This window comes from Simochromis diagramma, unplaced genomic scaffold, assembly GCF_900408965.1.
Source record: "Simochromis diagramma unplaced genomic scaffold, fSimDia1.1 OVJJ01000685.1, whole genome shotgun sequence".
Lineage (NCBI taxonomy): Eukaryota > Metazoa > Chordata > Actinopteri > Cichliformes > Cichlidae > Simochromis > Simochromis diagramma.
The window spans coordinates 3192445-3209960 of NW_024387477.1; the positions used below are offsets into that span (position 1 = coordinate 3192445).

The following is a 17516-nucleotide window of genomic DNA, read 5'->3' on the forward strand; positions in this document are numbered from 1 at the left end:
TTTATATACACTGTGGGTAAGAGGGAGGGCAGGGTCTCGGACGGGGGTGGTGGGGGGCCGTTTGCATGTGCGTTTGCATTTGTGGAGTTGTGCGGGGATGATTGAGTGGGGTGTGTGCGCACGCCCGTCCCTATGTGTGGTTGTGAAAAAGCTGGAGACAAAGTGGGAGAACATTGTGTTGGTGTTGCTTTACAGCGGCAATAATGCGAGTGAAAAAAAGGGAAAAATCTCAGGCTCTGAAAAAAATCCCTAAAGCCGGGGAGGGAGGGGAGAGAGAGAGGGCCTTTTCTTGCTAGTTTAAACACTTTGACATGAGCAGCACCACAGAGGGGCCTTGTTCTGCAGGATTTAAAAACAACCCAATGGGGACTGAACACTATGCAAACTTAGATCCCTTACACTCCTGCGCAGGGCTGGGACTAATAATATCCTGGTATAATTAGTGATGAACACCTGTGCCTGTGTGCAGCAAGTAAGTGAAAGTGACTGAGAGGAGAACACAGACACAAGTAATCCAGATTCTTTTCCCCCTTTTGAGGAGGAACCTGGACAGCGGACAGACAGGGACAATTAGGCAAATAGATGGATAACTCCTGGATATAAATAGAGCCACAGTCCAGACTGTGATTAATGTGACCAATGTGGTCCCTGGTGGCTTTCGGCAGAACACAGCCCCCCTCCTGCTCATCCATTCAGAGCCTCTGCAAAAAGACGCCACCTTGCTAGCGTACCCCTGCTACCTTTATCGTGGCCTTATGAGCTTGAGTTACGATCCAGGGGAGAGGTCAACAGTCCAACCATTGATTGGTAACGGTAAAGGCTCTGGGCTGCGAAGCAAGCACGGTAGTCACATGCAAGTTAACAAACGAGGTCGCATTCAGGGTTTAGCTTTATGTTTTCTTTAGTGACCGGTCCCTGGGAGGACAGACCAATATATCCAGGCGCTGCAGTATTTTAGCGGGGGAGCGGATGTTTGTTTGGATTCTCCTCACAGGTCAAACGGTGGCTGCAGTGTGTGTGTGTGTGCGTGCATGTGCATTAAGTATGTCTGTTGTCTCTGTCTGTGCAAAAGGAGGACAGGGGGAAGACAGAGAGGGAGGGGAGTCTGGAGCGTTGTTTTCAGCAGCGCTCGGTGCCCGAGGCTCGTCCTTTACGCTTTGCAGTTGTCACAACAAGCAAACTATGTAGAAAAGTTGCAACGGCGAGCAGAGAGAGACGCATTTCCCAGCACAGGTGAAGAGTACAGGTTGGAGAAAAAATAAATAAATCACACAAAATGCTGTCGGTAAAAACGTTTTCTTAATTTAACTCATCTTAACAGAGTGGGTGCACACCAGTGGCTGAAGCGTTACTGTAACCCCTCCGGTGAGAGTGTGTGCCTTCATGGTGCAGTACAGTTTATTCAGTACATGTGTGCTATGCACAAAGGCCTTTTTTGGTCAGATAAGTATGTGGAATGTTAAGTCTCCAAACACAGGTGCTTCTTATGAAATGGAGGAGATGGTTTAGATTGCTGCTACATTGGCAGACGATGTGTGCGCATAACACATCTAAGCTGCTCAAATTTGATCTGGGTTTTGAAGATTCAACAGATTAAGTGATATTTTGGTTTCCAAGATAAAGCAAATATTTTATCCCTTGTCCCATCGCAGCAGAGCAAACTACTCGCTTGGATATTAAACTCAGCAAATTTAGAAATTGAATGGCCAGCATGTATATATGTATATGTGTGTGTGTGTGTGTGGAGTCTTCTTTCAGTAGCCGCCCTTACAGCTGCAAAGACATGGGTTCTATAAAAACATAATAGGAGCTGCTCATTCGTTTGGCTTATCTGGAAGAGATTAACTGATAAGACAGTGCACTGTGATTATCGGCTCCTTGGTCACATTCTCAAACTCTGACACTTGGCCAGGGCGCTGAGTCCTGGGACACTGCTTGACTGAGAGCCGGGAGTGAAATGAGGGAGCGGTCCGGGATGCCTCTGTCGATGGGCTGGGAATGTGACCGTCTGCCTCCACACCCACAGGCCGACCACAGGGGCGCTCGGAGAGGCTGGGAATGTCGGGCCAAGAAAAACGGGACGCCCAGAGGCGGCCCTGGCGCTGGCCTTTGCAACGGCGCTGCTCTCTGAGCTACTCCGGCCTCCCAACTTCCACAACTCTGTTATTCTAGACAGAGGGACCCTCCCACACAAAGGGCAAGAGAGCAAGACAGAGAGACACGATGCCAAAGAGGGCCGGGGACATGAAAACACAGATGATGGCGTTTTAATTGCTTTTGAAAAACAAAGGTGCACAATTGATTAAAAAATGCGAGAAGACGTTGCTTGAGTGAATCTGCAAAAGTTCCCCGTTGCTCCGATGGGAGAGGAATACACCCTCCTGTCGACCGGGGAAAACCGACCCATCACAGGCACTCTCTCAACTGCGGCTTGTGGAACAAATGCAAGTCAACAGTTATTAATTAACATGGTCAACGAAGGGCGGTGCTGTCACCGAGGGAATGACCAGCATGCTGCACCCATTACCCTCTCCCCTGCGCCATCCAAATTAGATTTACTCCAGTGTATTTATAGTCTCCGCCTCCCGAAGCAGCTAATATGATCACAGAAAGGAGTAAAAGATCTAGCTTGAATAGAAATAAAAGCTTTGAGCAGGGACGTAAATTTTAACCGAGAATTCCTTGCAGTGCTGACGCTGTGAGGGCGGAAAGTGTGCGCACTAGCGAGAGAGGTAAAAACCATAACAAATCAAACATACAAAGAGTTGATTCTGTACTCAGGGCGAAGAGCTCATTCAGGGCGGGGGGGGGAGCGCTTCTGCTTACAGAGAAGGGCTGTGAACCCTCTAAGAGGTCAGTCCTGAGGCGGGGTCAGAGGTTGGCAGGGTGCACTGTTTGAGACTGCTTCTGAAAAGACTGGACAATGGCAGTTCTTATTGGAACAAGCGAGAGACTGGCATAGAACGACAGAGACACGAGAGAGAGAATCAAGTTAGTGGGTAGCTGATGGGTCAGCATTTGACCCAAGGGGCATCCTGGGCCTCGTCCTGGTCAAGCTGCCTCCAACAAGCACATTTTTTGGATTCTGTCTTTATCTTCTTATAATAAAGGAAGCCGACATCCCACAAAAACATGTTTACATTCTTTTCCTGGGTCCGGCAATCAGCTCAGTAATGGAAATGGTGCTGGTAGATTCTGATATGTTTGTTGTTTAGATGTCCTCACTGACTAACCAGCCGAATTGTCCCCACATTCCTGTCATAGAAAAAAGCCAGACTACAAATACAGCCAGGAGTGACAACTTGGCTGGTCTGACTGCACACGCAGAGAGCTCCTGCAGCGCAGTTTCACTATCTGTCTGAGCCCTTTTTAGTGGTTAGCCTGCGGTTTCCTGCAGCAGCTCCGAGTGTAGTGACAGCAGGACTGTTCACTGTGTCGTCGAGTTACTTTCACGAACAGCCTGGAAGGAGAGAGTGAGAGCAGGCCAGAGGGAGGGGAATGGATGGAGGGAAAATTTAAAAAACGCAGGTGAGATTAGAGGGTTAACGTGTGAATTGCAAACCTCCCAAACTCTCAGCCGAGCTTTTAAGACATTCCCCACAAAATGGCTTCTGTGTGTCACTGTGGCGGCGAGCAGCAGAGCTGCGGACCTCGAGAATGGTCCCGCTGTGTGCAGAGTGTTTGTGGACTGTGGCTGAGCTGATGGACACGACCCAGGAACAGGCCTGGAATCAATTTAGGCGTCCAGAAAGTGCCTGTGAATGTAAATAAAGCTCTTGAGCAAACAAACGCTTTTCCGAGAGGCACACACAAACACGGAGAAATGCAAAAGGCCTACAAAATGAATCAAATGCTGGTGGGCCCCCTTCAAGTACATGATGAGAACCCAGCTCTGAGCCCTTGTATCCACATAAATTAAAACCAGGACTCTTCTTCCTGCCTTCTGGTTAATTTGGAGTGTTTTATCCCTGAACTGATCTGAGATAACACCATGACAGAAGACCAACGACAATAAGAAGACAACATCATCCCCCTGTTCCTCTCCCCCCTCTTTTTCTGCTCCATTTCCATCTTCCCCTCTTACTGCCACCTCATTCAGCTCAGGAACTGGGGACACACAAGGCCTTGTGATCAGCCCCAAGAAGAACAAGACTGGGAAACTATGACTCTTACTAGCCAAGCCTGTTTACACAGATGGTGGCAAGCTTCATTATTTTTGTGAGGGGTGTGGAAGGAGGAGGATTGGCTGAATTTACAGAAGTTGTTTATAAGCTCAAAGAGGGATGGACACAGAGAACATTGGGTCAGAACATTTCCAGTGTGTTGCACATTATCAGCCCCCTCAACTACACAGCCTTTCAACAATTCCTCTACCTCAAGGATTTCACGCTGTCATCAGTTTAAGACTTCTCCAGAAATTTTATATACCCACTCCGGCAAACAGTTAGTACTTTGAAATCATTTATCATGTGAAGCCTACACAGATTTGCGCTGGTAAACAGTCATCATTGTGTCAGACAAGGACGAAAGCAGCAGGCACTTTGTCCAAATCTCTTTTTGGAATGAAGATTTTGATTTGCAGTAATCCTGCAGATCACATCATTTTAATCTATGCATTTTATTTTATATGTATTTATTTAAATACATATATTTTAGGTACATACGTGGTCAAAACAACCTGCTGAAGTTCAAAGTGAGCATTAGAATGGGGAGGAAAGTGACACTTTGGACAGTCCATGGTTGTTGGTGCCAGGTGAAGCTGCTCTGAGTATTTCAGAATCTGCTGATCTACTGGGATTTTATCTCCATCTCTAGGGTTTCAGAGAACAGTTGTAAATAAAGAAAACATCCAGCTAGCTGCAGTTGTCAGGGTGAAATGCTTTGTTGATGCGAGAGGTCAGAGGAGAATGGCCAGACTACTTTGATATGACAGGAAGGCAACAGAAGCTCAAATCTCTGCTCATTAAAACAAAGGTGTGCAGAAGAGCACTTCTGAATGCACAACGTGACCGCACTGGGTGCCACTGCAGAATTTGTTGTAAACATGAAAAGATGGATCCATCCTGCCGTGTGTGAAGCTGTGGAGATTACTTTAATGTCCTACTTTGGGACCATTAGTACCGACTGAGTATCAACGAAACGCAACAGCCTTCCTGAGTATTGTTGCTGACCATGTCCATCCCTTTATGACCACAGTGCCCCCATCTGCTGATGACTGCTTCCACCAGGCTACTCATCATGTCACAAAGCTGAAATCACCTCAAACTGGTTTCTTGACATGTACTCATGTCATGTGAGAATGGGAGATTCACGTCATTGATGTGCCGCAAACAAATTTGCAGGAACTCTGATGTCATTATGTATTTTAATACGGACAAAATCTCCACAGTGTAACCACCAACTGACCCATTTGTCTATCTCGGGGGTGAGCAACTCCAGGCCTCGAGGGCCGGTGTCCTGCAGGTTTTAGATCTCACCCTGGGTCTACACACCTGAATCAAATGATTAGTTCATTAGCAGGCCTCTGGAGAACTTCAAGACATGTTGGGGAGGTCATTTAGCCATTTAAATCAGCTGTGTTGGATTAAGGACACATCTAAAACCTGCAGGACACCGGCCGTCGAGGCCTGGATTGCCCACCTGTGATCTATCTAAATACCTTTGCAGGTATTTGAAAAAGGAAACAAACCTTTTGCAAGGTTGAGAGATTACGAGTATCACTTTTAGAGAATACAGTGCTAATAATGAAATGTCCAAAACATTACAGTAACCACCTCCTTTAACAGCAACTTTGTGGTTCACTGATAGATATATTATCACATTTTCTTCGTACTTAATTAGTTCTGAACTCCTTATAGAGGTAAACACTTCAGATCTGGCATCGTATTGATAACCTGGGTAATAACTGTTGGCACATTTGGCACTCAAATTCAAACTAGTCTCAGCATCTAATATTTTGTCCAATCACCACACAGAGCTCACAGTATTTGACTTCTTTTCAATGTTTTTCTTTAATCGTTTTTCACCTCCTGTTACCCAACATGTTTTTACAATTTTTTTTTCAAAAAATAATTTCAGATGTCATAATTTTAGAAAGAAAAATGTTGAATGAAATGTTTAAAAAGACAACTTAATGCTGATCGATGCACGGGCCAAGGAGTGAAGCGTGTTTTTTCTGTCTGCCACGTGGGCATGCAGGCACCTGCACGCTTCCTCTCACATGTGCACCGTCTGAGCCCGTCTCTTTCTCATCCTGGCCTGTGGCACCGAGCCTCCCTGGCTGGCAACCATATGTTGATGACTCTTCATGAGTACAGTAGCGCTGATGATCAGCTCTATGAAATTACACGAAGCTTGAAGAAGAAGGAAATTGCTTATAGGGTGGATGCATCCGGTGCTGTTAATGTAAACTGTGTCCGCTGTGATGAAGACATGTGCAAACACTGTTGTGGAAGACAGGCACCGTGTGACTCACCTATCAGGTGCAGAAGGGTCAGAGGTCACAGCTGCAGTTAATTAACATACCATGCTGGAGCACTGACAGCACGTTAGGCTGTTAATTTGACCCACATACAGAATAAAGAATGTTTAGGTTTCCCAGTGTATCAGCCTTTACAGTTATCAAAGGTGTTTTTGTCTCTTTGTGTTCGTTCCCCACATTCTCTCATCACCTTCTTCGCTCTTTTACTCACTCCTTTGTTCCAGCCGCAAAATTTGTAGCAGACCTGAAAGGTGAGCCGAGCCCAGCCTCTCATCGTAAGCCGCGTGTTTCACATTACAGGAATATTTCCACTTTGTATTTTGCTAACCTCTGGCGCTGATAAAAAAGATCCAGAGCTCCCAAAGGAACGGCTTTCCTTCGGGGCGCTTATAGTGAGCGAATGTCTGAGCTCAGGAACATAACAAGAGGTCTATTCACGTGGCTCCTGCTGAGCATAGCGAGCAAAAGCCCGTCCAGCTCAGCAAGAAAACACACGAGGCAGGGATCTGAGCTGCTGAGCCAAAGCAGAGCACACTGTTTGCTTGCAGACTACCGAATGTTTCCAAACTGCATCAAAAAGCCATTTTCGCAGGTTGTTTAGTAGTAGTCCACTTAGCGCCACAAAAAAACCAAAAAACAACCCTTTTATTAAAGGGAATTAAAATTGTGTGATTATCTTAGCCACTTCTCTGGATTAATCACTCGTTTTCCCACTGTGTACTGACTGGACCATGAAATATTACCTTGATCCTACTGGGAGTTATCTGCTGTATTTCACTGGGCTTCCACACTGAGCTGGAAACAGATGATTCCCTCACTGCCAGCTTTTCACAATTACATTTTTTCTTCAAATTTTAAGATTTTATGCAGTAAATGAGTGTGTATTAGCAGATGTTTTTGTGACGTTTTTTAGCACCAGGTGGAAACAGGAGAAAAAAATGTGAGGCTCAGGCAATGAAGAGAGGCTTTGAGAGGAATCTGTGAGCAGGTTTTTGCAGAGATGGCGGCACATCCTTTGTTTCTCATAGAGGCCATACAGTCGGTGGCCAGGTGTGCATGAAAGCACAGAAACACAGGTGAGCCCTCATCATAAAGGTAAAGACACGCCATATAGAATCACATTTTACTGGACTACAACAAAGCCAGAGACAACTCCATCTGTTCACAAACACACATCTATTCATAGGTACAGTACTGTGCAAAGACTTCCATCGTTCCTTCATATTTTCCTTCCAAGGAGCCTCTTTCTAGTCATTTTAAAGTCGTCTTTCAACATTTCTTCAGTCCGTTACTTGTACTTGACCATTTTCAGAAGAATGACTTTTGTTTTGTTTTGCTTGGTTGTTAAGACACTTCACACTGACTTAGGATTCAGTCAAGCATAAAAAAGGAGCTTAACTCAAGAGATGAACCAGCTTAATGTCTACACATAACAGAAAATCTAGCAAAGAACTGATTTTTAACTGTATCTTGAGGCACTTGTTACAAAGATACACACAGTGGGGGGAAATAATTTAAATAATGAATTTGAAAAGAGCACATTAAATAAAAGTTATAAATTGATTTCCATGTCATTGAGTGAACAACTCAACAGCCCAAATTCATCAGGAGATCAAATGATTATTTCATGCACTATAGTGTGTTTGCATTTCTGTATTTCAATCTCCAAAAGATAATATAGTTATCATGAGAGGTATAAAACTATATTTTTAAAGAGCTATTAGCTGAAAACTTCATGGTGTTGTGCAGTTTGTCCTTCAAAAGTTTGAGGAAACAGGACAAGTGGAGGATAAAAGAAGTAGTATCAGGCCTAAAAACTGTCTGCAGCCTATAAAAAGTATCTGAACACATATGACACAGGATGTGAGAGGTGGATCCAGTCCTTGTAGTAAAACATTAGGTAGTTATGGCAGAACTTAATATATCTTACTTTGTGGTAAAGCACGGTGGAGGCTCTGTCACGATACAGACTACTTAAGGCCCAGAACCTGGTTGCTGTTGCTCAGATTGGGAGGTTGGTGGTTCGATCCCTGGCTCCCCCAGTTTGCATGCCAAAGATACTAACTCTGAGTTGAACTCCGATGCACCCATCGGAGTATGAATGCGTATGAATGACAGTTAGAAAGCACTGAAAGTATAGATAACAGTGCTTGTGTCATGGGTGAATGCGGCGTGTTGTATACAGCGCTTTGAGTACTCCAGGAGAGTAGAAAAGCGCTATATAAGAATGAGTCTATTTACCAACCACATTTCAATAAATCTCCCTGTAAATCCAGTGATCATAAAAATGTATCCACAACCCCGCTAATGCAACATTTGCATCATTAAATGATTCGCAAATTTAATGCTGTTTTCTTTTTTTAACACCACCTCAGGTCATGGCATAGAGATTCTTTGGTGTGTAATTTGCAACCAGTTTGGTTCAGGAGGTATGGAGGTGGGGCAGGTGGTGGTGGGGTGTCCCTGTCCTGGAATAGCTCCGGGACTGGAATGTTCTGGGGAATGTGTAGCGCGAAGGTTTGATTGGCTCGGGAGGAGAAGCGTGTCGGTCTGCGTATGTGTTGTCAGAAGGTTATGGAATCTGCGCAGAGAGTCGGTGAGGAGAGATCCGTCGTTACCGTTTGGTAACAGCCTCGCTCTGGTCACCAGGCTGACAGCTGACTACGTTGGTGGCTTAGCCCTGCCTGTCTGCACCTTGTTGTTGTGGCTTCGGTCACCTTTCCCCACGGCCTGTGTGGGTATGCGTGTGTGTCACACCACTGATCGCTTACCAGGCTTTGTGAAATCCGATCTGCCTCGTCCATCTCAGACCAGCAGAGCACAGACAAGCAGCCCATTAGGCCCCTCTGCTCTGCAGGTTAACCTTTGAACTCCAGTCCCCCGTTTGACCAGAATGGACTGAGAGGCCGTGTGGGGTCAGCATTTTGCTAGGTCATCACAGGCTATCAGCAGCTATCTGTGCATCTGCCAATAAGCACCGACTTCTCAAGGTCTACAAACATTACTGACTTGCATAGAGGCCGGTGCAAACAGGCTTTCAGGTGGTTGCAAACACACACCGATGCACACATACCTAATCTAGAAATATACTGCAGTGAAGCAGAGCTGCACAGAGAGGCTGACAGGAGTGTTTAAGAGAGGGCATCAGGCTCTCACGCTGGAAGCGATGGCCCTGCAGGATTCCTGTGTGAACCCTGGGTTCCTGCTCTCGCTCCCTGCCCGGCAAACCCAAATCTCTGCCACAACATCCCAGACAGGAGGACTACTCCCACTGCTGTGTTTGCTCAGCTGCGCTGGCTTTGTATCAGTGTATCGAACCCTCTTGTTTCTGCTCCCTGGGTGTTTTCTCCCTCTTCTTCTGTTTGGTTTTTTTTCTTCCAACTGTTTGTGGCCTTTTTTTTGTTCTCTGTTTGTCTTTCACAGCGTGCATCTGACGTTTTTCACAAGATTGACGGCAGGTCACGAGGTGGAGGTGAGGCAGCTACCTGCGGAAGTCTCATGTCTCCTGCCACATAGTGTCACGTTGGTGTCAACATGCACAGCAGTCACGTAAACCACCTCTCTGCTTTGGACTGCGATCGCTTTGACTCGCTGCAAAAGAGGCTAGATCTGTTAATCTGGTTAGCGGGCACAAACATAAACAACTTAACAACCTTTTTCTTCTTCCTTTTACAGCCTGGCTCATAAATACAAGTTAAGCTGATTTTGATTTGTCAGCATGGATACAGCATCACTTAAAACCACACAAATTAAAGTCCATATCGTGTGCGTCTAACCTGCAAAGATGCGTAATCGCTTGCGTCGTGGTGGCGGGCCCAGCCCAGACACCCCCGCGCACTCGTCCTCGTCGTCGCAGTCGCCACTCTCAAATTCCTCCTCCCCCTCTTCGCTCCACCCGTTCGCTCCTGCTCCACGAGACCGGGCTCTCCAGCGCTTCTCAGACACCGTCACAATCTGCAGCAACTGTGGGACAAACAGGAAGCGGTTAAAGGTAATCATGTGAAAAAAATGCACCCTCAGCCTCTCCGTGAGTCACTCTGCGGCTGCGGAGTGGGCCTGCGCACATTAAAAGTTTAACAAAGCTGTGAAAATAAATAAGGGGTGTCTCTTGATCTGAGTGTGTAGCATGTGATTATAACAGGGTGAGGGGAATTCCAGGGAAAAAGGAAAAAAGTCGGCGAGATCTAAAAAAGGTTGGTATTTACCAAACGTGTATGACAATCACCAGGCAGGAAAAACAGTTTTGTTATCGGTGCCAGTTTTGTTATTTTTGTCCAAACGTGATTCATTCAAAGGGCTGCGGCTTTTGCTCCATGTAATTTGCCGGTCGAAAAAGAAACTGTGGGGTAAGCAGACTGGTGTGATTGTGTTGTTACTGGCAAACATCATTGTCTTGAGTGGTTGTCTCAGGGCAACAAGGATAACACCACATAACACACTCCACCCGAGTGGACATCAAGGTCCCCCCCCTCCCCCAGCAACTAAAAATACACAGCTAGATGTGAGATTAGGAGAAATGATGTTTGCAATATTTTTGGAGCATTTTAGCTTGAAAAGAAGATAAAATCCAGCAGATGGATCAATACGACATCAAAGCAAGATGGTAAGAGACAAACATGCACCACAAGCTCGAGTAAGTGTGCGACAGAAATGTGATTTTCAGCATAGCCTTTATCCAGTTTGGCCTCTGGGCTGGAAAAGCAGTGGCTGTGTGACTTAGACAATTTACAGAAGCTCATAATGAGTTCTGCAACACATTCCTTAACTTCTTCTTCCTTTGTTTGGGAGAAATGTGGGAAACTCATCAACTCATAAATCATATAAAAAAAAAAATACCCTGGAGCTGTTAAGCTATTTCATTAACGATGTTTAAATTCCAGTCGACCTAGTATAATAAAAATACATCAAGTTTTACACGTTTAATAACTTAAACTGAATGAAACATCCTTGAAAAACCTCATTCAGTTCCCATCTTACATTCGTGCGTGAAAAAAAAAAATGCGTGTGAGAGCTTGGAGACAACGTACACGGTCGCACTCTGACCATCGTTCAGGCTTCATGACATCACACGTGATTGAGAGCCTCGCCAGAGGAACAGATGTGCTAAATTCCAGCCGCCTGCCCTCTCTGGCAGCGTCCTCTCATCTCGCCGCTCAAGCTCCTCCTTGTTTGTTTTTTATTGATTTCCTTCCTATCTGTGTACGTCAGCATGCATATTTTGCTGTTGTTTCTAGTTGTCTTTGGGAGAAAATTGGGTTCATATGGGCCTCGTCTCAGGTCAGCTGCGACGTCTGTCTGGGCCCAGACTCGTGTGTGTGAGTTTGTGTGCGCGCGATAGAGAGCGGGGGTATAAAAAGCCCAAGCTAATCACAGAATTACGTCAGTCGGAAGATAAACAACCCTTTTCCCTTCGGCTCCATATACAAGCCAGTCAATCTGGCTTTTACAAGTGACATAAACTCTAAATTTTGGAGCGGGAACACACATTACCCTGTTCCCAGCACAGCCAACCAACAAACCTCCATTCATTTAGCAACATTGAGGCCATACACTGATGATGACCACAACATTTTTAAAAGCCTGGTCACTTGGACCGAGGGACGGACAAACAGTAACTCACAGACATCGGATCCACAGGAATATTTTAGCTTCTTTTTGAGGCTGTGCAGCGAAGCACCACCTGCTGACAAAGCTGAGCTCTCATGAAAACACCCCGTTATCTTCCACAAGTACACTCTCCACATCGTGAATGGAACTTTAATGTACTGAACTGTGTTAAAGAGACATATGTGTTTGCCTGCATTCGCCAGAGCCCTCCACAGATTTACCAAGCTGGGCCCGAAATTCCTTCTAACGACTTGTATCCTGGCAACTTGTCCAGACTCAGGCACGGGAGGGGCAAACCTTGTTAAAAGGCAAACAGACACTTGTAAAGCAGGGAGAGAATGAGGTGGCTCGGGGTATTTTAGAGCAAAACCTAAAAAAAGGAATGAGGAGAGGAGGGAAAACCACTGATGTCAACAGCCGTGTTTGGAGTTTACTGCCATGAGCAGATCTTCACCTTCCAGTATACATACAAACTCGCATAAACAGACACTCTGACGTCTGCTTTACTACATCCTGACGGTAGATGACACAGGGCTAAGTGTTTACAGTCGTGCAGGATCTGCAGCTTGGTGGGGCTTTGAGCTCAGCGCTAATGTGTCGGCAGGCTAATATCCTCACAATAACAGTGCTGACACACCGGTGTTTGTCAGGTTTCATGTTTACCATCTTAGTTTGGCATGTCAGCTAATGTCACAATCAATTTGTTTAAAAGAATAAATGTTTTGGGTGAATGACCGAATTGAATCACTTAAAAGCTCTTAGTCAGCTGCGAGCAAACATGCGGGGATATATTCAGTCACTGAATGAGTAATTCAGTTCATTATCCTAACACGGAGGTAGCTGGGAGTTAACGCTATACAATCAATGGCCTGCTTCCTCAAACAGAAAACCACACAAAAGCAAACACGCACCTTCAAGTTTAATGTTGTGAAAAAGTCAGACGATCCCACCGATCTCTTAGATGAAATGGTCAACTTTACAGCAGAATTTAAAATGCTTACAGCCTGCTACAAAGAATAAATATTTTTGTCTTATACCCAGTTTTCTCCTTCGTAAAGATACATTTAGTCATTTTTTGAAGTTTATTCAATGGAAAAAAATGTGGGACTCATAAATATACATTGATTAGTGTGTAATTATTATCTTCCAACAAACTGATGAAGTCTCATAGACTGCAGGGCGCCGCCATGTTGCCCTGCCATCTTGAATACCATGGCTGAGATGGATATCACCATTCCCCCAACCTCGTTTTATGTTTGTGGCAGGAGAACGACCAACTTATAGATGCTTGCACTCAGTGGAGGCAAGTTTTAATTCATGCCTGGACCTTCAGACTCAGACATGGTGTGTTATAATCTGAAATGGGTCCCCTTCACCAATCAAGCAAAAATGCGAACGAAAGAGACAACAAGCAACTTAATAAAATGTCATCCTCGTCTTCAAGCATTATGCCCCGAACTGAAGTTAGAGCTCTAACACACCAGTATCCAACAATCCACAACAAAGAAATTCAGGAAAAAAAGTAGCATCCTCACTATATCACCTCAGTATCGCTGTCATCAGACAGATGTGAGCTTCTCAGACTCATCAACCTACATCGGACTCCTTTCACCAGGTGCCAACGAGGCCAGTGGCTGCTATTGGACGAGTAATAAATATAATGAAAAACATGTAAACATGCTAGCTGGATATATGCAAAGCAACACATGTAAAAATTTTAAAACACAAAATCAATAGCAGTTTAAACCTGGTGTGTCATCTGGTGGGTGTGACCCATCTAGTGCGCGCCTACACCACCAGCAACCGCCGCTGCTTGTGGATCAATGAAAAGCTGACCTGAGTCTGTAAGTCCCTTCCTGCTAGTACATAGTGTCTTTGTAGTGCCACACATCAACAGAGCACCCTTTGGACTCAGGCGGAGCTACAGGGGGATTGGAGGAGATCTGACCCCTGGCAGTGGTGCGTGAACATGCCCTCATGGCCGCGAACCAGATCCCCAGCTATGGGTAGTTAGCACCACTGCCTTGTGGTTGTGTCGGGAGTGACAAAGACCAAAATCCAGAATGGAGTCTCAAAGTTGGTTGGATGACTTTCTTGTCACTGTCAGGAAGCTCCTGCATCCTCCCGCCGTTCCAAATATATCCTGGCACTGGATCCAGAAGTCCCCCTCACTTTAACCCAAATCACACACACACAAGTCACAACTTCCAGCAAAAAGTCATCGTCCTCATGGCAACCGATGGATTACACTGTATAATGTGCGGTGCAGCTGCAGCATGAAAACTGAAGGAACATCGTACATTTGTTTGCTGAACACACGATAAATGTACATTTTGAACCTTGAAACAATAAGGCATTTATGATTCACCTCAGCTTCAGAGCTCTGATCAGTTCAGAGAACACTGTTATTTTTCTGAGGAATTATTTTAATTAAAACAATTCTCTGGATTTTGAACAGAAAAAAGTGCTGTGCACATCACAACGATTGACATTCTAGGATTAATTGTTTTGTCTTAAACCACTGTATTGGATAAATCAATATTTAGCCCTGGTAATGGAGCACAATTAAAATGTCAAAGAAATAACAATTCATTCTGATGAAGACATGAATGCTGTTATTGTCATTGTACATCTAGAGGGCACCACAAAAGTCACTGTGGATTAAATATTTAGAGACCACAAATATGCCAGCCGACCAAGTAAGTCTAGAAATATTTTGCCGAGCACGAGAAACCTGCCAGTGACACCAGAGACAGTTTACAGGAATAGTTCTCACGGGTATTACTGCTAACCTTCATGACAGTTTGATAACTGTTAAGATAAAGTAGTAGACAAACCAACTAACCGACCAACATTGTCTCAGAGCTAATCTTTTTTTTTAAGATGTTGATTAAAATCTAGTTTCATGCACACATTTGAGTGAAGAGCATATGAGCTGTACATGGAGAACGCATGAAAACGGTTTTGGAGAATTAAAAAAAGAAACTGTATATGCAGGCATGGCACTGACCCTTCTCCACAGCGGTACAGAGGGGAGGATGACAGGGCAGTAGCTCTGTGGCAGGGCGCTGTGGATTCTGCCCACTGGCTGCCCGCCTCTGCTGCGGCTGCGGTAGCATGTAGGGGTGGGGTGGATGTTTGTATCGAAAGTGACACTGCGCTTTTGGCATGGCAAAGCCGCTGCGTGATACGCCAAGAGCATCCAGATTTACCACAAGAGGAGAAACCTCAAGCAGCTCTGAACTGGAATCTTCTGCAATTATAAAAAAAGAGAAAAGAAAAACCAAAGCAAGAGGAAGCAGGGAGGAAGCAAATAAAAGGGACTTTTTTTTTTCGAGAAATGTTCGGCATGTTTTCCATTACGAGAGGAAATCTCTCGCTCTCCTCTTCTCTGTTTCGCGAGTAGCATCGGGAGCTGGCTCCCACAGACAGCTGGACACAGGGAACATGTAATCAGCTCGACCATAGGCATCCCGCACGCCACAGGGTTCACCTCCCTTTAACACAAAAGTGCAAGTCACACCAAGGAAACATGGGCTCAAAGGCTGCACACAAAGCCCAAACATGTGGCAGATTGCTCAATGCAGGCCAGCCCAGACAGAGACACAGAAACCACAAGTCTGTCACTGCCTCCCACACATGACATGAACTCCACACAGGGTCACTGCTCGACACGACAGCTGCAGCTGAGCCTCAGAGCCTCTGGCTGACCTCCGCTGATAGAAATCAACCTGCGCTCGCTGATCATCAGCTGTGGTCTGCTCGAGCTGGCACCGAGATCTTGGATCACATTTTCCCATAAGTCACAGAAATTTTCAGAATGTAGGAAGAGCCTGGTTGAATGGGTGATAGTCAAAAATGGAGAGGATGAGTAAAAAAGGAAAAGTGCATGGAATTTTTTTTATCAGTGTCTGTGATTGGGATCTGGGCCTGTGTTATGTCCTCCTCTACATGCACAGGACTTGTCTGGACATGCTGCTATGTGACTCGGCCCAGATGGAATCTGTAGGACTGAATGTTTCTATCAGTGCTTCAACACATTTACATCACGCCTGCAAATCTAATCTACAGAATTCAAGGATTCTGTTTCCAAACAGACTACCTCCCATAAGTTAAAAAAAGAAAGTTCCTCAGTGTTTAATTGTTCTGACCTGAAGGAAATCAGTGACACAGTGATGAAATTAGCTGACCTGATTTAAGGGGTTTCAGTCCTGCTTTTTTAAAGTAGCTTTGCATGACTCACAATTAAAAATAATCCTTATTTACCTGATACCTGTGTGAAACAAACAGTTTTAGCCCCTCTCCCTTTGTGGGAGCTTTTTGCTCCACAGACTCTGTCGTCCTCCTCCACCTTACAAAGCTTTTCAGTGTCTGATGAGCTGCGGGAAAAGTATTTCATCAATAAGCAGCGCTGGCAGAAGGCTAAGTTCACAGGAATGAGGACGTGCTGGGTACTGAAGCAGGGGTTTTCCTGGAATAAAACAGACCTATAATTAACAATTAATAAAAATGGTCACAAATGCAGTAGTGTGCAAAAGTCTTGAGCCACTCCTCATGTGATGTAATTCTCATCCAGGCTTTCTAGTTGTTCCTTTGGACACTGGCAGCTTTATTTCACACATTTTCAGTCCAGTCCTTGCACCTGACCAGGACTTTTCTGTTTAGCTACTTAACAGTGACCTATAAATCATTCAAGCATGAAAAATGTCAACCTAACTCCAGAGATGAAGAAGTCCGGTATGCACATATAGCAGACAATTTACAAATAACTCATTTTAAATTGAATCTTTAGGCACTTTGTTACTAGTGGCCTGTCACAAAAAAAAATAATGCGTTCCCATTTCTTTACAAAGATTAAAAAAAATCACGCAGTTTGACAGACAAAGTGGCACGAACCAAAAAAGGCGATTCCCAAAGAGCCATTTATTGTAAATGTACATGCATATCTCAGCATGGTGTGCAGTGTATCCGTAAAGACTATGAGGAAAAAGAACAAGTGGAGTACAAAAGAAGTGACAGGCCTAAAAAACAAGTACAGCAGATGAACAGTATCTGAGACTCATGTCTTTAAGAAACAGGGAAAAAAAAATCAGGAAGGACCTGAGAGAGGGCTATGGTGGGGCGTGGTCTGCGGTGCCGTGCAGACGCACCTGCACGGCATCCGCAATCACGCCCGCCGTGTTAAAACACGGGGACTCAGGGGTTGGTGGGGGGTTGTGGTGGTGTGATGCAAATATTAAATAAAGATGGCTCAAAACATGGATCTGTGGTCCCGTCGTGCCTTAATTCCACCACAAGGGCCTAAAGACACCAAATGAAACACTTTCAGCCATGGATTGGCCTCCCCAGATCCCAGACCTCAGCATTATTGAAGCAGTGTGGGATCATTTTGACAGAGGATGGAACAAACGGCTGAAACATCCAAAGA

General features: G+C 45.1%; 1 protein-coding gene across 1 annotated transcript in view; it reads right to left on the reverse strand.

Moving 5' to 3' along the window:
• The window catches only part of gpc3 (glypican 3), a 134382-nt gene that overhangs the window by 8035 nt on the left and 108831 nt on the right, over positions 1-17516 (reverse strand). Inside the window, exon 7 of the mRNA XM_040016280.1 lies at positions 10258-10444. Coding sequence (XP_039872214.1) covers positions 10258-10444 — 187 coding nt within the window. The remainder of the gene's footprint in view (positions 1-10257; positions 10445-17516) is intronic.